This window comes from Enoplosus armatus, chromosome 6, assembly GCF_043641665.1.
Source record: "Enoplosus armatus isolate fEnoArm2 chromosome 6, fEnoArm2.hap1, whole genome shotgun sequence".
In the NCBI taxonomy this organism is placed as follows: domain Eukaryota; kingdom Metazoa; phylum Chordata; class Actinopteri; order Centrarchiformes; family Enoplosidae; genus Enoplosus; species Enoplosus armatus.
Window position 1 is genome coordinate 22,196,180 of NC_092185.1, and position 24,394 is coordinate 22,220,573.

General features: G+C 42.4%; 1 protein-coding gene across 7 annotated transcripts in view; it reads right to left on the reverse strand.

Annotated features, from left to right (window-relative positions):
• Nucleotides 1-16,937, reverse strand: part of gnao1a (guanine nucleotide binding protein (G protein), alpha activating activity polypeptide O, a) — an 87,666-nt gene extending 70,729 nt beyond the window's left edge. For all 7 annotated transcript variants that reach the window (XM_070907985.1, XM_070907983.1, XM_070907984.1 and 4 more), the window contains exons 1-2: nt 16,674-16,937; nt 15,782-15,824 (exon numbers count right to left, since the gene is read on the reverse strand). In XM_070907985.1, the coding sequence (XP_070764086.1) occupies nt 15,782-15,824; nt 16,674-16,791 (161 nt within the window). In that variant the 5' untranslated portion in view covers nt 16,792-16,937. The remainder of the gene's footprint in view (nt 1-15,781; nt 15,825-16,673) is intronic.
• Nucleotides 16,938-24,394: the final 7,457 nt, after the last annotated feature.

A 24,394-nucleotide genomic window follows, 5' to 3' on the forward strand; every position in this document is an offset into this window, starting at 1 on the left:
TTGCGTACTCGGATTTGTAAATGTGTACAAGAATCTGTAAACATGTATTCAGATTTGCAAGTGTACTGATATTTGTGAACGTGTACACTAATCTCTGACTGTGCATTAGGCTTGACTGTGTGTACAATAATCTGAAAATATGAACCAAAATGTAAACAGCCTTTCATCAAGAGCTGGAAAAACAGACAATTCTTCAGTTCCACCTCAAGTATGCCGCTAAATAGGGCACACACAACACACACAACACTCGCCCTGAGCTGAGGCTCACAGGCTCACAGGGCCAGCCTGACCCTTGTCACTGGTAGCACTTTAGCATTGCCAACAGTGTCACCTGAGGACCTGAGGATCGCTAGAAAGTGCTAACAGAAGCTAACGTTAGCTAAAAAGTGGAGCAGCATTGTCGCAGTGTTTCCCCTGAAACAACTTCAACTGTAAGTAAACACTGATGTCATGAATGAAATACTCTGTTTGTGGCTAACATTATCACAATGGATGTGCACAGTTCTCATCTGTATTTTATTGTTGGAGGGTATATATATATTCCTATATTATGTCACGTTAGAGCCTGCAGGGAACACACACATTACTATTAACAGGCTGCACAGGTTTTTATGTTAGTGACGGTAAGCAACCCGCACCAGACCAACCCTCACTGACTGTATTCTGACAGGATAACTGTACAGTCAGCGAATGCATCTGGTGAATGATACCAGGAAAGACAGCAGTTTAAGTAAACCAGTATTGCCATGCAATCTTCTTCCTTGACAAAACCTGGCACCTACATTCCTCACAATGCAACCTAAGCCACTAGCCTCAAGCAGAAATCAGTTGATTTCTGTTGATTGATGGACAAAAGGTGTGCACAAAATCATCACTGACTGTCTACCAATGCCCCTCCTAGGGTGCTGCCTTGACTTAATGGTATTATCAAGATATAGGCTAGATGACAACTGAAATAAAAAACTAAAAAAATCCAGACCACAGAGGCTTTATAATCTCACAGATTATTGTTGAAAGTGCAAACCAACAACATGGCATTCTCAAATAGTTCAGTGGGATTTCATCCATGACATTTTAATTAGTTTCTTTTCCCCTTACACATGCACAAGCAAACAAACACACAAGCTGCTCTGTCTCAAAAACACCTCAGTGTTTGTCTCGACATCTGACAAACACGTTCCACCATGCATCTGTATGCAAGTTTATGTGTGTGTGAGCGTGTTTATGTTGTGCGAGTCTGCGTGTTTGTGGTCTCGAGGACAGCAATGGTTCTCGGGCAGTGTAATGTTTCGGATCAATCAGGCAACCTGCCAGTCCCATATAAATACACCAGGCTTCTGTTTACATCGGTGACTTTCACACAGAGGGCGAGGGCACAGATCTATACGCTGGCACGAGGACGAATAAATGGGTTATTCTTATCTGTGGGATGCACATCAGCTAACATACCCAACAAAATGACATACATAATATATCCTGCATCATTTTTTTCTAGCTCTATATGTTCTAGCCTGATGTTTAGTCTTTGCTCTCTTCTCTCGCTTTGTCTTAATGACTTGCCAACCACACACACTTTTGCTTCCTTCCATCTTTCTGTGCACCAGAGAGGTGAAACGAGGACAAACTCTTAATTGGATGTGCTGCAATCTCCGCGGAAACACTGTGTTGAGCTGAAGATGCCAAGAAAGAGGGTGATGCGTGTTTCACAGTTACTTGAACCACCACTCAATGAGAACCTAAAAACATAAAACCAGGCACTCCTGAAACCAGAGATCAGTACATCAGGAGTCTATCTTTCTAACGTGAGACATGTGACATCAACCAACTATGCATTCGTGAAATGTTTTTCTAAACCTGGAGTGGAATTTAATGAATCTTCCATATGATCTTTAACCAGTTCCAGTAGAAGTCATGTGAGACGGTTGACAGCAGAATCATTACTCTTTGTAGAAAGTTAATACAATTATTGTTATTAACCTGGGAAGAGAGAGAAAGATAGAGCAAGAAAGAAAGACACTCACAAAAAAGAGAGAATACAGTTGAATAAAGAAGAAAAATGAGACGCAAAGTTTTAAGATTACTGTTGTAGCGAGTGGTATTAGAGGTGTATCAAGGACTTGTTTTCGTGTGTGTGTCTGTGTGTGTGTCAGGCTGGAGGACCTGCTGACGTGAGTGTTCATGCATGAGGACCTTTTCTCATTACCCACTCTCCAAGCCCTTCTGTCAGCAAAGAGAGAACAGTGTGTGCGTGTGTTCATCTGTGTGTATGTGTGCAATTTCCCGTAGCTTTGGCACAATATGCACGGTGACCTGAAACATAGTTTAGTTTCACACCGAGCCAGACACATGGACAGGGGGACAGACATATGGGCAATTTAACCATGATATTATTCCATGATATCATTACGTGGCTGCCATTTTGGAAGCCACATAGCAGGTGTGTGATGCCAGTAAGCAATCAACATTCACTTTAAATGATCGGTATTTGTGATGCTCTTTCTCTCAAAAATCATTGTTACATTTCAAATAACAAATGTCATTTTTTCCAAGTTCTTTTTAACGTGTGTGTGTGTGTGTGTGTGTGTGTGCGTCTGTCAGTTTGACTGTCTAATTGAGGACGTCTATCAAACTAACAGCAGTAACTAACACTAATCACACATGGAAGATCGCTTTATTGGTCAAGGATATTGTTTTTATCCGAAAGATGGTGGGTGAGGACAGCTTTCACCACCCACCATTAGCGAGCTAGCCACAACCACACTGAAGTACATTTTTAATAATGTACTTCACATCCATGTAAATTAAGTAAAAGAAGTTGATAAATGTATAAATAAACAGGCTATAAAAGTCAGGAGTGTTTGCTCAGCAATGTAGCTGCCATTAAGGGATGCATTGTGGAGGAAAATGATGTGCATCTCAGCAGATGTTAGCATATGCCTGCGAGCTAAACCAGCCACGCCGATTGGCTAGCTTACAGGCAATTAAGTAATGACAACCACTCTTCTGTACCATCCTCCCTGTGGGAAATGGTGTGAATCAAACCGACCTTCAAAACCTCCCCTCAGGGTCACATGTGTGATGTCACAGATTCTTAGTCCATTTTATCAAACACAACACGCCTGCCTCTCTCCTCTCTGTCTCCCATTATCCCCCACACTCATATTTTTATCCTCACACCTACTCATGTGAACACACACAAACATAAAGGCCACAAACCACACTGTGCAATTAGCTCTTTATCTCTGCTCTGTATTGTTGCTAGCTACCGCTGTTTGTCCTGACACACACACACACACAGACCCTGTGTGATTGGTTCTTTATCGCTATGCTGTGCATCCACTCACTTTGTGGTCTCTGTCGACAGAGCTCTTAGTCGTGACAAAGTGCACACTGACCAACTCCTGTCAACACTGCCGGACACAGTTACTTACACAGCATACCGTGTGTGTGTGTGTGTGTCTGTGAGTGTCTCGGGGAGCATTAGAGCAAGTGCAAAGAGCGAAGGAGAAAGAGGGGATAAACATGTGATGGGTGAGAATGGGTACGAGAGAGAGCATGAAAGAAGAAGGATATAATCAGAAGCTAGAATTACCACCCTGCAGCTGTATGCCCCCGCCAAACAGTCAAGTGGCAGTTTACATCCATGTCTGTCCAGACTCATATTTGTAGCGAATACTTAAAGTGTATACTTCTTGGTTAAATGGAAGTTATCACTATATTGATGATACATAGAGTGAATATACATTGTTGAACTGATTAATGGTGTGTTGTCTAAACAGGTACACATGTACTTGATTACTCTGTAAAGATGGACTCTTATAGAGTATAGCTATACAGAATGTGGTGCTTTTGTTTTCTCCTGGCATTTTTAGATGCAAAACCTCTCTATGAGCTGTCAGTGAAACTCACTCACTCACAGGATTACTAGCTAGGCGCGCTCCAACACGTTGTTTGCAGTCACGTGATTCAGGTGACGCTCGAAATTCAAAATGAGGCAGGAAGTGAAGTCCAAGTGGACTTTTGTGCCAAGTTAGAAGAAATTCCCTCAAGGCGTTGCTGAGATATCGCATTCATCAGAATGGGACGGACGGACAACCCGACAACATGATGCCTCCGGCCACGGCTATCGCCGGCATATAGAGAAGCTATAAATAACCAAAGGTGTCAGTCATACAGCCCCCACCCTGACTGACATACACAGTGAAATGGAGGCATCAGCTGCTCTGTCATTTGGCTCCACTCACTTGCCATCACACCTTAAGGTCAAGCAGCAGCATCCTGAGCACACATACTGTCACACACACACCTCCATTCCCTGGGCTCTGTATCTGGCGGCTTATTTTTTCAAAACACCCATTTTTCAGCCATGCTAGTGACATTGCTCCAGGGATGATAATAACTGATTTATCACCACATTGAGGCTATTTGCATATTCGAATAAAAGTTTTAAAAATAAATTCTCCCAGGAACAAAAAGCTCATGCCTTTGACCACTGTGCCCGTTCTCAAATGTCACCTACGTCTTATCTAACTAACGGCCAGCATAATGTGGAGAGCCACAACGTTTCCACTGTGACGGGAAGATGAGTAGTTTCCACCCTTGTTCAGTTTTTGAGTCGAACAGCGTATCCCCTGCTGGGGAGGAGTGCTGGCTCCAGGTTCGGTCGTGTACTGATGGAGAGTTCTTGTGCCGAGGGACACAGTCTGCTTCACACTAGTTCAACAGGGACGCTGGGAACGGCACACACACATGCGTATAAGCCCAGGCCAGACAGGAGAGCAGAATAATTACAGTTCAGTATTACATCTGGGAAGACCTCATTAAATCTGTCTGCCATTATCTCTGTGTTTCACTGTCACATGTTATCTCTATCTGCCTCTCTCCTCTGCCAAGTCCTCTTTCATCCCTTATTGCTGTGCCCTCTCTCCCTCTCCCTCTCTGTATATTTCCTCCCTAACATCATACTTGTTCCCTGTCAGTCTCTCTCACTCACTGCCATCTTCTCTTTCTCTCCTTCTCACTCATCATTCCTAATTATTTCTTCTTCTTTTTTTTTACTACTCTCCTCCTGCTTCCTTTCCTTTTCCATTTGCAATTAACTATTAATTAAAAAACACAGCGTTGACGCACCCTTTCTTCCTCCCCAGTGACTGATTTCTACAGGGAAACACACACACACACACACACACACACACACACACACACCCCACATGCGCACTAGTGCTCACCTGGCAGAGCTTTGTGTGACAGTTGCAGAGAGTGCAGTGTCATAATCATTGCCTAATTAACAGTTAGGTAACAACAGCTGCACAAAGAGTCACACCCAAAACTTTGCACTGAAATCAACATTATTTCTGAGCTTTTTCAAGCATTTCTACACCAAATACAGTCAAAATCTTTCTAATTGGCTGGAAACCCAGTCAGTAGAATTAGTCTCCATACTTTTGTGCTTGTTAAACGTTCATCCCCTTTGTAGATACTCCCATCAGAAATCACTATTTGGTAAACGTGAGAGAATAAAATGTAAACTATTTGTAAGTGTTTTTGTTGGCCGGCCATGATGATACAGCTGCAGAGATTCAAAGCCATGTGTGGTCAATTTCTTGGATCCCTTTCGTAACCGTAATATCGGCTCGCTGGCTCATCCGATCACACCACTGTGCTTAAACGGTCAGGTGTGTACATTTCAGGTTTAACCTTGGAGTCTTTAACTGCGGATTTGCAAAAGATCCCAGTTTAAATACGGGCATAAAGGTTTAGGGGAAACCACTCGGAATTCAGCAATGTCAAAATAATAAGATTCTCTTCCCAGATCAAGAAAAGCCAACCACGACCACTCACTCATTCTTTCCTCCAGCTGGCTAACGTTAAGCACACTTTGGTAGTTTCCTTGGTCTGTTTTCTGGGGATTTAGTTTGATTTATTAACCTGCTGTACAGTCGACAGTTTATATCATTTCTTGCAACTTTCAATTTAATCTATTTGTTGAGCCAACATCACTTAGTGTTTTATGATGGCCGGTACTGACAGACCTTGGTATTTCTTAAATCTACTGCCATATTTTGTAGTCTCTGTTGCCAATAGACTTCAAAAGGAATAGAATATATAAGCCTGTCACTTGTGAAATGCAGAAAACCCAATATCCATTAAAAACAAGTACAAACAATGCAGAGGAGATTTCTTTTCAGCATTATAGAAAAGTTGGCGTGCATGAAGTCATGTAAAAAGTAGTGACTCTTGTTCTGCCTTTCCAGTTGTCTGTACCATCATGGGAAGTGGATGTTGATAACATCAGTATTATAGCCTGTATATGTCAACATGTGCTCTGTTACTTGCTATCTGAGTCATAGGTAAACTGATGGAACCTCCAGACAGGCTGTTGGAAGAAATGAGACAGACAGAGAGCGAGACAGAGAGAGAGACAGAGAGAAGTAGGGCCACAGGTTTAATCAGGTTGGCCCAGATACAAGGTCGAAATGTAATTATTCAGCTTTCCTGTCTTCCCATGTCAATATTAATTACTTACTTTGAGTGATTCAAACCAAGGAAAGCCCAGTCATCTAGTGCAAACAAACGGTCTTCCTGAATTCCAGCAACCAGATAGATGGCTCTGGCCTGGCTGAGGAACAGCAACACATTCCTGTTTGTCTTAATTGTAAGGGATTGTATTTGAAATTTGAACTACCAGTTCTTCTAATCCAATTCATTTAGACTAATTACATGATTGACCTGATTCCTTCAAACTTTGCTGAAAGCTGAAAAACAACTATTGGATGGATTGCCATGAAGTGTGGTACAGATATCTGTGGTGCTGAGAGGATGAATTCTAATGACTTTGGTGATCCATTAACTTTTCCATCTGGCGACATCATCACTTCGAAACGATGTGTCCAATGCTTTGGTTTGTGACCCTGCCAAACTAACGACATTTTCATCAGCCTCAGCTGTGCTTCGTGCTTAGTGCTAAACTATGATGGTAAACATGGTTAACATTTCACCTGCTAAAAATCAGCTTGTTAGCACTGCTTGTTAGCTAGCCATGCTTGCTAAAAGCACCAGAACAGCCTCACAGAGCCACTAGCATGGCTGTAGTGGTCTATTCTATATTCTGTATGTTCAATGAAACAGCCACATTTTGTCAGTGATACAACAAAGAAATTCATTCTGCGTTAATTCCTTCTGCCCATCCACTTCTCGTATTGACAAAATACAAAAAGGAAATCTAAGTATCATATCAATGCTGAAAAGAGTTCTTTTCTGGATTTACACAGAGTGACCAGAAAAATAACAACACACCTGTATGATGTAATGTGAAGCAATGCAGTTGACTCCTGAGGCTGTACTTGCTGTTGTATTGGACAGCATTACGATGAAAAGTGTTTCTTTCTAATACTTTGCGCACATTATTTACATAAACTGAGAAATGTGGAGGGGAAAAACAACAGAAAACCCTTACAATGTAAAATGTATTATCAGAAAATTGAATCAACACCTGCTCAACAAGGTGTCAAAAAACTATTATTACAGTTATTTTCACAAAAATCCATAAAGTAGTATTTTTTATAGAGCTGCTGGATAAAATAGTACAAAAATATACTGGAGCTTCCATTTCCTGACATTTCTGTCCTCACTTAGGTGTGATACAAACACAGAAATACAAACGTGCATTCAAACATACACTCTTCCAGCTACAAGCCCCAGCCACAGTCACCATCAGCTGACTTGATATCAGCTGAGTGCGGTCACTGTAACAAGACTCCTTTGTCTCGCAGTGCGCTGAACTGACATGAAATCTGCCAAATAGTTCTAACACACACACAAAAAAAAACACACTCACACAACCACATCAACATATGCACACAAACCAAAGTACAGACAGAAAAAAACACCCTCAATTTTAATTGTATAAGTGTACAAGCATGCACATACACACACACTTTCCTCCCACAAAAGACCTTTGTTTTTTATAAGAAGCCCTGATTAGCGCGCAGACCACACACAGTCATTTTGAACTGGTCTCATGCAACTGTGCAGACAGAAAGAGAGAGAGAGAGAGCAGACATGGCTTAGAGGAGAAACAGCCTTTAATATTATAAAAAAGTAACAGAAGAAGAGAACGAGGAAAGACATGGATGTTGGGAGAGACCGAAAGATTCGCTCTATATTCAAAGCGACCGCTGTGTTACCACCAGTAACTAAACTGCTAATGTGTTCTGACAGTGGCAGATAGGATGAAACGTGGCGCTCCACACCTGAGAAATTTGGATACTTCAGATCTGCAGAGATTGTGTGACTGCATGAGGGTCTCTGTCTCCAGAGCCTTCATTAGATCACCGAAAAAGATCCCCAATTTAAATGTCATGAGGATCAGCTGATGTGATACATCACGTCACAGATCACACATCTCATTTTGGAAGGAAATATATGGCTGACAGATGATTGAATTGATCCGATGAGTTTAAATGTTTGTACCATGTGTAAAGATAGAGCAAAATATAAATAGAGCAGTATGTTGTCAAAACATGTGCAAACAAGCACATTACAGCTGACTACATGAGGTGTCTTGAGCTATGTCAGTCCCGTAAACTGTGGCATTGAAATGTGGTGCGCCTCAGGAGGGCTGGAACTGATTATTACAGCTGATGACAGTGCTCTCCTTCGTTAAAGCATCTGGTAGTGTAGTGACAGTCCACTGGCATCAGCCTAAAGAGAAGTCTATGAGCATTCTTTGTCAACCAGGTGATTAGACACCTAGAAGTACTAAGTCAATGGCAACTTGATTTGCCTTTAGAACTGACTTTACTGAACAGACTGTAGATATGATGGTGCCTATTCAGTGGCTTCCAGTTGGTAGAGCTCATCGCTCAAAACCAGGCAGGGACGCTGAATGTCAAGGTGACGCCTGGATGACTGATGGTTGGAAGTACCTCAACCAAAACACGTGCTATAAGCGATCGGGATGATCAACTCACCATTGGCCTCATAGGTCCGGTTCTGGTCAATGGTAGAGTCTATAAGACTATTTATACTTCTTGTCATATCAACAATTTTTAACAAAAATGGTCTTAGTGGTAGATTTTCTGTCAAAAGACAGCTGCCTCACATCTACAATATCTATCAATGTTGCATTTGTATCATGATCTTTAAATGGCGTTGTTGCTTTTAGCTGCCATATTTTGGAGAAATTGTCTAAAAGCATCCAACTGTGTGTGTGTGTGTGTGTGTGTGTGTGTGTAAGACATAAAGGTGTTGAAATGCGTATCATGAGGAAAGAAGGAATAAGAAAGACCAAGGATGAGGTGGGTTCAAGAGAGCTGACAAAATAAGACGGAAACGAGAAGAAAGAGCGGAAGTTTCTTCATTTGAGTTGGTGTGTGTGTGTGTGTGTGTGTGTGTGTGTGTGTGTGTGTGTGTGTGTGTGTGTGCGTGCGTGTGTATGTGTGCTTTGATAAAGTTTTGTTTGTTTGTCTGCCTATTTACAAAATGCAAATAGGATTCAAACACAAAATACACACACACTGTTATCAAAGACTGCTTGGCCGTGCGCACACACAACCTCAGCTATCATGAGGCGTTGCCTTGCTGTTATTTCACAGCTCGCTGAGGCAGCCAATCAAATCATTCCGGTGATGAGCACGCCCACGGCTATATTTAACCAATGAAGGATGACTATCTGGATGACGGACTGTTTCAGATGACCAGTTACCGACCGACTCTTCATGCAAGACTTGAGTTGGTGCCAACATGAGCCACCCCCCCCCCCCCCCAACACCTCTCTCTTGCCCCCTCCCTGTCTTTCTTTCTTTCTTTGCTCTATTTTCTCTGCTTGTTTCTAACCACCCCAGGAAAAGAAGCTAATAATTATCAAGGAGGACAGAGTCCAGAAGAGGAGTACCCTTTGCACTCTGTCCTTGACAAACCGGTCCCCGTCTCCCTTTGTCACTTCCTCTCGCTTGTTTAATAAGTGAGAATATGTTCTTTCACCTGCCAGTCCCCCTCCTCTTGCTCAAAATGGCTTCGCCAACCTCATTCACACTCATCCTCCCTCACTCCTATCCTCCTTCTCTCCTGTTTCTTTTCTCACTCCCACATCACTTCACCCTTCTTTGAAAAGAAAAATTGAATTTTCCTCCCTGGTTGCTTCTGCCGGGTGTCCCTGTAATTCTCCTCCCTCCTTCCACCACTTTATCAAACTCTCCAATAAGTTCAGTCCTTTCTATCCCCACTCGCAGACTGCTCCTCTCTTTCTTTCGATGCACTGGGCATTTATTTTCCTTCATTAAAACTCCCTTTCTGTGTCCCTCCATCTGTAACCCCCCCCCCCTCTCCCTCTGGCCCTTCTGCACAAAACACCACCACCTTTTTTCCCCCTCCATCTTCCTCCCCTTCCCCCTTTTATTCTCCTCTTCTGAGGCTTAAACCTAATTATCTCCTGTTCTAGAGAAACCACACACACACACACACACACACACACACACACACTCACACACACGGTGGGAAAGGCCTGTGGGAAGTAGCGCAGCCGCGAGGGACGGACAGCGTTTGTTCTCCCTTCGGCCAGTCGCCTCCGATCATGTCAGTGTGGCACAAACACACACACACATACATTGTAAAAAGAGAAAGCCAGAGATGAAGAAAAGGAGAAAGGCAGAGAGTGAGACGCTCTGCTTTCATGTTTCATTGCTTAAATCCTGACAGCAGAGAGGTAGGACACGTTTTAATTTGATAAGAAATATATCAATGTGGCTAGAAAGAAGCTAAACAAACTGGACCAAAAGCCTTTTGATTTTAGATTGGAGGTAGACAAAATATTAGACCCACCTGTCTGTCTAACGCAAGACAATGCAAGAGCACTACAAAAGAAAAGTTTCCACAATGACCGTACATACAGAGAAAAACAAAAAAACAAATGCACAGATCTTTTAGCCTTGTTATATTGGCTAAAACGTACAGATGAAGAGCACTTGTCTTGAAAAAGCAGAACTGCTCATGTATGCACTTCATCTATAAACAAGGATGACGAAATCCTGATAGATCATTGGCTCTGCCCTGTCTGGGCATAAATTAGTGAGTCTGTTATTGAACTACAAATCAGCATTGTTGTGTGAGCAATAGAGGCCATGTCTATTGCTGCTATTCAGCGCCTGTAAACTGCATTTATCCTATCACGTCTTGTGCTCACAGTTTATATAGTTTTATGTGGGTTGTAGCCTGTTAATGATTGAAGGAGAACTTACCTGGAGACTTAATCAGGTATGAAAAGCTATCAGGGGGAGAAGTAGGAGGCCTTGAGAAGTCAGGAAGACTCACTGTACATACTTTGTCAAAGTACCTGGACCGCTCTGGAGCCAGAGGGCTGAATATGTATTTCCAGAACACATTCAACGCAAACATGACTGATTTAAATGAGGACTTTAAGGGGTACTCCAGCAATTTTTGTAAAGTTGGGGGATTCAAAAGAGTCAGATTAAAAAAAAGAAACCAGAGACCGAGATATCCTGACACGTACATGCGTGTTTTATCCTCTCAACTCTTCTCCTTCCCAAAGTTAATTATCAATTCAGCTTTCTGCTGTTTTCAGTGTCTCATTGTTCTTTGTTTCTCACAGAAAATCCTGGTTGCTCCCCTGTAATCTCTATGTCAATAATTCAATTATATAAATATCTAGTGAACGAAATAACTAAGATTTAAAAGGAATTTCCAACTCAAAAACTAGCTAAGTTAGGCTATGTTAGCTTAATCAACAACACACGCTATTTTAAAAAAAGGTCATGAGACATGCTAATTATAAACCAACAAAACTTGTCATGCTTTATCTACTATGAGCAGACATTAATTGAATGTTCTTTTTTGGGGTGTGTAATTGCTTGTTGAGTAACGAAGCAATCATCATCATCATCTAAAAAACAATGTCTTGGGTCTTCTAGGCATGTTAACCAGGAGTCATTCATTTCTTCTTCCTGGCACAATTACACCCATCTCTGGAGTTTGCCCTCACACAACGAGCCCTTGAAGCAGAGCCTTTAAGGGCAGAGAGCAAACAACTCGCACATCATTTGAAAAGTACAAAGGGGAGGTGGGCCGCACTTCAACTCACCACTGGGTGGAACCTCTAATCTCCTTTCAGCTGCTGTGCCAAGCAGCGGCTTCCTTGGTTCTGCTCAATTACATGAAAATATTACAACATGAAATAATTTTTCTCACACACAGTGAGCACTGCTGGAGAGGTCAGTTTGCCAGCTGGGCAGCGAGAGAACCTTTGCACACGTCTAAACACACACAGGCTCCATAAACAGATGGTGTCACACACAGCTCTATGCACGAGATAGAGACATGTTGTTCACACATGGCCAAGTCCCTGGGGTTGCAGGCCCAAATATTACGCTCACTGATAGGCGATCACTCACATGAGTACACGAAAACACACACCTTCCAATGTTCCTCCAGCAAATCCTTTAGATTCCCTTTTTCCTGCATTCTTCGCTTCGTCATCCCTTCCCCTTTCTTGTCTTACAGATGCAGTTACATTAGACTGCGCTGTGGCTTCACACCTTGATAACTCATTCATCTATGCATAACTGTAATCCACTCTCAGTCCTAGATCTCCCTATCACTCCTTCACACACACACACACACACACACACACACACACACAACAAAATGTACCCGTGCACACCACAGAGATGTTATCAGTGCTTTGTCACGATTGCATCCTGTCAGAAACCAATATTCTGCAAAATGAGTTTAGCCAAAGCACATTTCAAAAGTCACTTCCTTAAAGAAGCAATAGAAGAGACTCAAAGGTGGGCACAGCTGCAGTATTTTTCCACTGTATTGTACAGTGTGGTAATGGACTCCTTATTTCCACTCACTGAGATCACATGCACAGCTGCGACACACACTGCAGCTCAATATGCACACCATAAAATCTAAATCTAAATCTAATCCACTCATCTCTGTCTCTCTTTCTCTCTCTCTCTCTGAAGAAAGCAAACACACACACACACACACACACACACTTGAGCACACCCCAGATGTTCAAAGCACTGTAAAAAAGAAAATGCAGTAAGGGCTTTCCACTCCTCTGATGCGGTTCCGGAAATAGCAGAGCGTCTCTGAACAGGAACGTAAAGGCTTCCCTAGCAGGGCGCTGTCCACCACTTGAAAAGCAGCCTCCCTCTCTGTAATATCAGATGCTTTTTGTAAAGAAATACAGACACTAGTATATATCATGAAAAATATTCCTAGACTCAAGCGATTATTCCAGTTTGGAAGAAGTTTTTTGCAGTTTTGCCAACAGAAAAGTGGCCCTACTGCATTTACAGTATTTGGTTGGTTTGTGTAAAGCTTCTGACAGGGCCACAATGCACCACTCATGGTCAGTACACCTTTTGAGGAGGGCCCCTGAGAAGCATGCAGCATGTATTAGATAAAACCTTGGATTGTTTTTAACAATTAACAGACGATGTTGTCTGCCAGATGCAGCAAGAATAGCTTGGAGACTGTAATCAGACAGCAGAAACACGGAGGAGGCATGGCTGGAATGACTGAAAGAAGTGAGCGTGGTGTGAACCAGCTGAAAGGAAACTGGCTCTCTGTCTGTCAGGAAATACTGCAAAATCTATTTAATAGTAGTAATCTTATACACCCATAATGAGTGTCTTTGGCATGCAACAATGAGTGCAAAGCAGTGATAACCTTATGGTTCACCTCCTATAATGTCTGCAATGACTTCCATCTGTATGGACTAACTCAACCACCTATTAACATTCATTTGCATCCCTTCGAGTCACACGAACGTGTGATTTACAACAGTCCAATGAATTCCGTTGCTCCAAAGGTTACGGCCTACTACATATATTGAATGAACCCAGAGGGAGCACTGGTCACTCAGTGTGCAGAATGTGCTGTGCTGCTGGAATGACCATTAACAGCTGAGAAACAGGCTCATCTGGATCCACTGAATCATGTCCTCATGTGATATGTCACTATACGACCACAACCAAAGCCTATTATCGGCTGAAACGCACTCTGCCGTCTGTAAAATGACGCAGCAGAGGAGATTGAAGAAAAACCATATGTCACAACTGGATTACAGATAAAATGACAGAGGGGGTGGGGGGCTGCGAGTATACTGTTGACGTACCTATAGTAAATCCTGTAGTAAATCCTGTAGATATGTTACAGGATTATTGCAGTGATATAGTAAATACAAAAATACAATTAAAGTATGATACGTTTGCAAGAAACTCTGCTCTAAGCACCATAGATTAGTCCCTATAGGAGTATCATAAGGACATTATAATGATACCAAAGGAGAGAAAAAAACGACACAGCTTTAATTAAGTCACTAAACTCACTGCTAAGTACCACAGGTACACGTTAAGTCCCTACAGGAGTAAGACAGGAGTACTGTGGTGGGATTTTATCTGAGCTATATTGGACTGACCCCTGGTTAGTAAGCAGACCTTCACAGACGCTGACACAGCCAACAGGCTGCGTGGTATTTACATAAAGGTATTTTAGGATATAGAAGCCAGTGGCAACTGATGGGGCCATAAAAGCAAAAAAGTAAAAGCAAATATTTTGGTTAAAAAAAATATTAGGGCCACATTTATTGATTATTAATGACAAGAATTTCTCAATTAATACAAAATGCCCAAGATGACAAGACATCTAATAATCTTGTTTTGTGCGACCAACAATCCAAATGATATTCAGCTTCCAATGATCTACAAAACGGAGAAACGCAGAAAATCCTCACGTGTGAAAAGCTGGAACCAATCAGATTTTTGGCTTTTTTGCTCAAAAAAAAAACAAAAACTCAAACGATGAATCGGTTATCAAAATAGTTGCTGGTTGATTTTTAGCCAATCAACTGATCATTCGTGGATTCATTGTTTCAGCTCTATAAATATTGCATTATACAGTAATACTGTAGAAACACGCAAGTAGGATTTGGTCATTAAAACTGTTAAAGTCCCGAAGAGAGCAGAAGTCACTCGTGTGGGAATATTAACATACTTTTTTTTGTTAAGCCAGGTGGAATATATGTGATCGCTTGCTGTCTTCACAAACTAACCCCTCCACAGTGTACTGCTACAGCTTCTAATACAAAACCTACAATACATACAAGTCCAGCAGCATTAAAATGGACAGCAAATGCACAAGTGTGTGGCTGGAGGTTACCTCTGCACCTGACATCACAGGATCATTGATGCGGAGGAGGAAATCAAAGTAGATCTGAGGTTGTCTTATCCTACCCTCAGGCATTCATATCCTACAACTACGTGATATCAGTCAAAGATTGCCCCTGTCCAAAACCCCTTTACCAAAACCAATAATGTGTGACTACAACTAAAACATGAGTTTAAATTGATGTTAACAGAATTGCTTACATTTGATTTTATTTTGATTTATTTGTAACCACGTCTGGTGACACAGCCACACCTCAAATCTGAACCATCTAACTAGTGCAAGCTTGCGCAGGAAAAGCAACTAATTCAAACCAGTTCAGTAAATGCTATTATCACTGCACTGAAGTGAAGTGCGTGTAACATATGGGCAGGCGTTCAACAAGGCCAGTTAGGGTTGAGGTCAGGGGTACTGTAGGGTCAACAGTCATGCTTTTCCAAGAAGGAAACAAGACCCAAAATCGAGGTGCTATCAAGCTCCAGCTACAGACTCTTTTTGTGTGAGAGAGAGAGACAGACAGAAAGAGTGAGAGAGGGACACACATACACACTATAGGGTTATTAGACCGTGCTTATTAGAGACTTACTTCATCTGTTTGACGATGGTGCTTTTCCCTGACTCTCCAGCCCCTGGGGGATAAGAGACAAGAAGACAATGTAAACAGGGTGTGTGTGTGTGTGTTTGTATGGGTGTATGTGTGTGAGAGAGCAAGATGGAGACAAGAGTGAGAGAGCGGAGGGGGGTGGGAGAGAGAGAGAGAGGGAGAGAGAGAGAGAGGGAGCAAGAAAGGGAGAATCAGCCTCTTAAAAACCTAAGTGAATAGAGACAGCAGCAGCGGGGTGGAGATAAAAAGATGGAGAAAGTGGCTGCACCCTTTCTTCCTCAACATCCTTTCTTATCCCCTTTCCTCCCATCCTCCCATCCTCCACCTTTTAACTTAGTCAAACAGATTAGATACTTACGGGCTACTTTATTTCCCGCAAAGAATCAATGAATCAATCTCGCACCCAAAACCAATGAACCAACGCTGCCTGTGCTTGGCCCTCCATTGCTGCATACTGCCATTTTTTTTTTTCTGGCACCCATCTGCAGTTAACATCTCTGATGGAGTTCCCACCTCCTACCTATATACCGACTGATCCTGCAGAGTAACACTATACCCACCTGGCATATCTTTAATGGATAAAACCCTGTTATAGCAGGTGGCTTCAAAGTGATGCAATAAGAAGGCAAAATCAGTCAACGCCTCTTTGGCCGTATATTGCATATTTGTTCGTAACATGGCTTTTCTAGCTTATGACAGACATTTTTATTCATTTCCACCACTAGCTTCAGATGATGATCCCTTACCAAGCGCCCACCCGCACCCCCCCCCAAAAAAACCACACCTTTCATCACCCCCCCACCCCCGAGCGTTTCATTTCTCCGCCGCGGCTCTGCAGGCCCTACGGTGGGGGGATTCAACCGGCGTCTCTTACCGAGCAGCAGCAGTTTAACATCTTTGGCCGCGGTGAGACCGTCCTCCTTGAGGTTTTTCTCGATGGCTTTGCTCCGGTCCAGAGCCGCCCTCTCCTCTGCGCTCAGAGTACATCCCATGGTGAGAGAACACAGCTTGAGAGCGTTACCGATTCCGGGATCCACGGCAGAAAGAGAAAAGCAACACAACGGAGGATGAAACTTGTGCGTGGAAACGGCGCTGGCTGCGACCCCTTTTTTCCTTCTTCTTTCTTGGTCAGTGTACTCCTTTTCTGTGCGGTACGATCCTTCTGTCGCTTTCTGTCGCTCTCTGGGCAGCTCCCTCTCTCTCGCGCTCAAGCCGCGGACACGGCGCCGTTAAAGCATTTAAATCAAGGATCCACTCGGTTCGGTCCACAGCGCGGAAACAACACGACGTAGCCGCCGCAGTTGTTCGTTTCTCAGGCGTGCTTCTCGGTGGTGGTCTGTCCGTCCGTCCGTCCTCCGTCTCTCTCCTGTCGGTAAATCACGGTAACGGTTCTCTTGTTCTCCACTCGTCGATAGTTTAAGTGTTACTGGGCGGCGGTGAGCTGCGCTCGCATCGTTTGGTTCCGGCACGGCGTTCTCGCGGCGGCTCACAGTGGACCTTCCTCCGTTTGGCTCCTCCGGGGCGGCGGCGGGGACTCGCTGTGTAACGCTGACTGGCTCCCGGTAACTCCGGTAGGGACTCGGTCGTTCGTTAGTTCATTCGTTCGATTGCAGGTTGGTGACGTCAGAGCAGTGAAAGAGCGAGAGAGAGGGGAGCAGCCACTCGCTCCCAGTGGCGCGGCCTGGCGGTGCACTGCTACCTCTACACACGTTTATAGTACTTATGAAGATGTGTGTATGTATGTATAATGTGTGTAAAACAAACATAAACTACATATTAAACTGCAGTCGCAACAAAACTGCGAGTGTTGATGAAATATTTTAAGTAGCAAAGTGATAACGCACCTGTCCACCGAGGTCAAGAGCCACAAAAAGTGAGTTAGTTGGCTTCAGCAGCGACTCGTCTGTCAGCGCATGGATATTTGGATCTAGATTCAGTGTTATGCGGTCACAAGGTGTGCACTTGACTTAGTGTGAAACGCACTGCTCATCTTTAAAGATATCTTTAAATATCTAAGTAGCAATTCTGGATATATTGTTCATTGTCATAATGTTACATCCATAAATATTAGTGTTTTATCCATAAACAAAAAGGTCACAATAAAAGGTCAGTTGCTATGGAGATATGGAGGTGGTTCAGTTGTCATGTGACCTAAGTAGTTCTACCTGATTTCGGTCACATGTGAAAGTTGTTCATGTGCTACTCTGAAAATGTTCATCCTTTACAGCCATGTTAGCGGCATGGCTCTCGGGACGGCACGGTCGGGCAGTCGGTCGGTCCACCGCTTTGGTCCAGACAGAAATATCTCAACTACTCAACTAACTACTGGATGGATTGCCATGAAATTATTCTCCAGCGGCACCAGGAGGATGACACTTTGGGTTTGAGTGAAATGTCTCTACAAATATTGGATGGATTGTCCTGAAATTATTTGTCCATTATTTTGGTTCATGATGTGCAAAACTAGTTGTGTCCATACAATCCATACTATCCATTTCACACATCATATCTACAAAGGTTTTACATTATATCCCAGTGATGGTGTGGTATGTGCAGTAATAAGGTGTCCATGCATTATCATCATTATCATCATCATCACCATCAACAACAAATTGACTGAGAAAATAATATGTATTACATGGGATGATTTTTCAAAGGTGTCTTCAGGGGAACTTCATGCACCCATGCTATGGGTGAACCTATCATTGTCTTGTCAATAATTTGCCCTTCTTCTTTGAGATCCAGCCCGTGAATGCACACTCATAATGTAGTAGTGTAATACTCAGTGCTGCCCCGGAAGATCTAAGCTGAGCACATCTAATACTGCATCTGAATCTAAATCTAGAAATCCACTATCCCATATTGAGTCTCCCAACAACTGGCTCATTGATTATGACTTGGATCTTGTGTTGTGAATTTTGACTTTGATATGAAATGAATAAACAATGCTTTGCTCATGAGTGCGTTTACCCACTTTGTAAAGGTGTTTTTAACGGATCATCAGAGCCACTGTATGTCGATTGCTGTGTTTTTTTTAATGACCTAATATGTAAAGTCTCAGAAAATAAATAAATTCAATCTCAGCCGTCTTCAGGCATAATGCAAAAACAACATGACAAATGTATTGGATTTCATGAATTTAAGGGAACCAGTCTCTTAAGGGCTACAGTAATGACTAATGGTTGTTAGCAATATCTGGCGCCCAACTGACATTTGCATTGAAACTTTTCAATTTTTATATCTGTGGCATCACCAAAGACCATTGATTGTTGTTGAGCACCCACTCTGCGAGTCTGTTTAGCTTTTAGCTGCTTTTAGTTCTTTGTTTTGGTTTTCTGGTCCACACATAGACTATGGGGTTGAGTGTCGGGGCACTCATCTGCCCCCACGTACGGAACCCTAGGCAGCTGCTTCCTGCAAACACACTCACACAAGCTGAGTGTATGCCGCCTGGCCCAGCATAAAACAGCAGTGGGCCATAGTGAACAAACGACTGGTGCAGGAAGTTGAGCGTTTGCCAACTGGTCAATAGCCACATCCTGGTGTGTTTTAAAGGAAGATTATGTTGCAGCAAAGATAGAACTTCAGGGGGGAAAAACATACACAACCATACATACATTCAGATCCTGTGCCATTTGTGTCCATCCAGCACATTTGAGGAAAAGCACTTATTTGTAAAGTTCAGTACAACATGTAAATGGCAGAGAGATAAGGGTGTTATTGTCTTATCTCTGTTAGCGAGATGCAACATTCTGCATAATTCAGAGTCATCCAAAATAACCTCTAGCTTGTCAGACTGTCTACACCAGCTGACCTCCAGTCTGACGGCTGACAGTCCCGTGTATTCCCACACAGCCACATCACTCTGTACATTGTTAGGCTGCATTTGTGTTATTCCCACCAAGTGCTCTGCAAGGCTCATCCACCTGGACTGCAAAAAAACCCTGACTCTCAATGAGTACTCTGCATATAGAGTATACAAAAAGATACAGAACAATTGTATCCCTCTTTCTTTGCACAGAATTTAGTTAACAAGCATACTCGTAGTGTCAATAATATTTTATTCATGAACCACCATTTTGGAGATGCTGAAGCACTTTAAGTTCAAAGGCACTATTGTGAAATGTGAAAGTCTAGTGTTTGATACTCTAGACTGATTTCAACAAGACAAGAGTCTACCGCCATGGTAGCAGCTCTGTGCACTCAGGCATAGTGGTACTTTGAGATAAATGGTCACATTCGCATGTTAACATGCTCACAATGATAATGCTAGCATGTTGATGTTTAGCAGGTTTAATGTTCACCATTTTCACCATCTTATTTTAGAGTGTTAGCATGCTAACTAAATTAGCACTAAATACAAAGTACAGATGGGAATGTCATTAGTTTTGCATGTATTTGGACATAAATGAAAGTATTGAACAACGTGAAATTTTGACCTGATGATTGAGCTTGATGAAAGGTCTTGGATCAAAGTAATCATGGTTGATCCTCTGGGGACCCTCAATATCCTGAATGTACCAAATTTCATGGCAATATACCCAGTAGTTGTCAAGATTTTTTGATAAAAAACAAAAATGTTAACCATACAGTGGTGCTATAGACAAAGTTAGAGGATCACTGAAGTCTTTAGATTTAATTCACAAGGGACCTTGACGATCTGTAGCAAATTTCACTCTAAACCACAAATGTTAACCTCATGGTGGCGCTAGAGGAAAAGTCAGGGGATCACCAAAGTCAGTAGGATTCATCCTCTGAGGACCATGAATGTCGATGCAAAATGTCATGGCAATCCATCCAATAATTGATTGAGATACGGACCAAAGTGGTTACCAACGTTACTATCCATGCAGCTTCAGCTGTAGTGTGGCTAAAAACCTTAACAACAGTTTCACCCATCTGTGTCCCAGCTGCCTATTCAGAGTGAGCAGTCTAAACATAACCTTACTGGAGTGAGTATCAGCTGAGAGGAGCTGACAACCCATTTTGAACGTAGGTTATTTGTCTAAGGAACAAATCCATGTTCAAGATGTTCCCAGACACACTTTAAGGTACTTTCAACATGAAGTATTCCTAAGACCTGGTTATAAATTAGTTAAGTGAAATTGTAGAGCAGTAAAGAAGCTCCCTTTTTTGCAGAATAAAAGTGTGTTACACTGTTTATTCTGCAGCTGCATATTCACTGATAGTAGAGAGGCATTGTTGCAGTTAGGGTACCTTCTTTCTCCCTTTCCTTCCTTTGTCACATCTGCTCAGTCCGTTAAAAACACAGGCTGTGGTTAGTGTTACACAATCAGCACACACACACACACACACACACACACACGCACACACACACACTATCAACATGGATGTGATGCAAGTCTTCCTAGCAGAGTTTAAGAACTATGCTGTTGCCTCAGACTCGGGGTGGGATCCACTGATTAAGGACACAAAACTGAAGAAACTAAAACAGCATGCTGCAATACATTAAATGAGAAATCTATGCTGCAGCAGTCAGTTTTTGATCATATTTTACCCTGTTTAACACTTTTTTAAAAAACAAAAACAACTTCTGTTTGAAACAAGTCAGCTGGAAACAATTAAAAGTCAGCAGGTCAACCTTTTCAACCCACTCACTGAGCTAGCATTAGCTTAATTAGCTCGCTAGATATAACATTTTATGTCTGCCTCTGTCTGAAATCAAGGACCCGTCATCACTAAGAATCCATTTGCATTGTAAACTTGCAAAATAGGAAAGCTTGACAGGAGTAGCAACAGTAACTATAAGGGGAGTGGAACTTAGAGAACAGGCAATTAAATACATACTTTTACTGCGATAACCTGCAACATTATAGCCCCAACAAACATAGCAAAGAGCCAGGTTACTTCAATAAAACGTGCAGTTCATACAACACCTACATCTTCTTCTTTTACAATGTACCCAGTGAAAAGCAGATTGTGGGACGAGGGCTAACTGGAGGTGTCAGGATGTCATTTGCACTCCTCAGTCTGCAGCTTTCAAAGAGAAACGGCTAAAGATGGAAAGAGCTGGATTAAATAAGGGCAGGCTGATGTGAGGGAGGAAAAGGCCAGCCTAAAGAAGAAGCGTTGAGTGGAAAAAAGGGGAAATGATATTGAGCAGTGCAGAGGCAGGAAGAGACATCCTAATGCTCTTCATGATGACATCTTATACACTGACTGCAGAACGGAGTAAATAAACTGAACAGACAGTAGAGAGGAGAGAAGGGAAGTGAGAAGACTTGAAAATATACTGAAAAATTCCCCACAACATAAAGCAATGTCAGTCAGGTCAACATGATACTGAAACAGGGTCAAATTTTAGGTTTATTTAAAGTAAAGCACACATTGCAGGCTGGAACCAACAGACAATGGATAAAAATCCTGCTGCCTGTGAGATGAGGATTTGCAGTATGTTGCCGTGTGTTGAAGTGAGCTTGAAAAAAAAGATACTGAATCCCAACCATCTCCAGGGACGTTTCTCTGTTGCTGAGCTTTACCTCTGACCTCATTATGTCAGGGGCCGAGTGAAAAGATCAAAGGATTACCACAAGAACAACAACAACGACCACAAAGATTTGGCCTAGATGCCTGTGAAATATGTGAGACACAAATATGTTTCCAGCATATTGTTTTACAAATCTATACTGGCCATTACAGGTGTGTTTTGTAGGTCTCTTCTTCTTCTGCTTCTTCTTCTTCTTCTTCAGATGTTTTCTGTAACAGCTAAGTACCTCATAGCTACCCCCAAACCTCTATAAAGGGAATCGTTCAACATTTTGGGAAACATGCTAATTCGCTTTCTTGCTGAGAGTTTGATAAGAAGATCGAAACCACTCTCATGTCTGTGGGATAAATATGAAGCGGCAGCCAGCAGCTGCTTAGCGTAGCTTGGCGTAAAGACTGGAAACGGCTGAAGGCGGAAACAGCAAAACACCAAGAAGTTGCTAGGAAACAAGCGGTGATTCCAGGAAGTCACTGCTACCCACCGAGAAATAGTCCCACACATAACCCCCCGTGAAACTGCATATTGACATTTTGATATTTTGGTTTTTACACAAATCAAACAAATGAGATGTGACGTGTTGATAATAAGAGTTAGTGGTGCTGGTGCTGTAGGTGGATTCTGTTTCTGTTGGATAGAGCTGGGCTATATTAAAGTATTAAAGTAAACTAAATAATACAAGTGAAATAAGCGATGAAATGTGTTCGTTGTGACAAAAACATCCACAGTAAAAGAAGATAACTCCTTTCACAGACAGCGCTGCCATTTTATCTAAAGGCCAAACAGTCACAGAAGAAGAAGACACTGACATCAATGATCGTAAAATTGAGTTTAATTGTATCTTATGCAAAATGACCAAATTCACCCTTTCATGATAACAATTACAATTTTTCGTGGCATTACGGTATACCTGCTTGTCAAAGCAAGTCATTTCACAGACTCTTCATCTAAAGGCCACAACACTTGCAGCTGTGGTAACAATCTAAGTCCCTTTTGCTGCAGTGGCTCAGTTCTGTGAATGTGCCGGTGATTAAACATACACCATGTTGATAGATTTGAATTATTTGACCTCTGTTTCAATCAGGAGAGATTCATTGAAAAAAACGGCTTAAAGAATACACATGTAGCGTGCACAATAGAAAAAGTTAAAGAGATATATGGGGAGGCTTTTTGGTGGTGAAGAACAGGTCTGGCTGAAGATCTGGATGGATGTGATGTGGAGCTTCTGATGAGCTCACAGGAAGGAACCACAGACAGCCGGCTGTGATAAAACTGGAGGTGAATGGGGGAGATGGAGGTGGGCCACATCAGCCTGACACCGACATGACAGCTGAAAGCGGTGGAGAAAGGAACGGCTTCAGAGTTTGACAGTAACAGGATTACTGGCTCACATAGATGGTGGCAGAGGAACTGTAAAAGTTCACCACTGAAGTTCAGTTCCTGATGAACCTACTTGCCAACTTGTGTCAGTTATGTGGCTTTGAAATTAACAAGGTGCTGAGCAAGAGCAAAATCTCACTCCTGTCTCCACAAAGGTGTTTCCATTTTAGAGTAGCAGTTATTGCAGTGGTAAACAATCAAACAAAGCACTGATCTGGGGGCACTGCACTGTGTGGGCCTTCAAAAACAACACGCCTACTCCTGCTTCCCGAGTGAAGCCTGGGCAGTTTGGAAAGTTGTGGGGCTATTACAAACATTTCTTTAAATAACACCAAATTTATCGGACATGAAGCTGCGGTGTACTTGTCTTGGTTACATAAGAAATACAATAATATTGAACACGTAATACTTATTTCTTCTGCAGCTGTTAATGACGGGTATTAGTTCCTGTTCATTTTATGTAGTTGAAACCTCTTGGTGTGTGGGTTAGGACATTATCGTTTACTTCGTGTCTGCCAGTGCTGCTTGTCAAAACAGACACCTCTGTGTAATAGAATTTTGTGAAAAAGCAGTGAGATATGTTTCCCCGCTACTGCAGAAGGAGCCTCGGCTGCACAAAAGCAGCAGTTTCACATTCAACAGTGAAATCACTTTTCATTTTTAGCAAGAGTTTGCCCGTGTGAGCATGGCCAGAATCCTACCCTGAACTT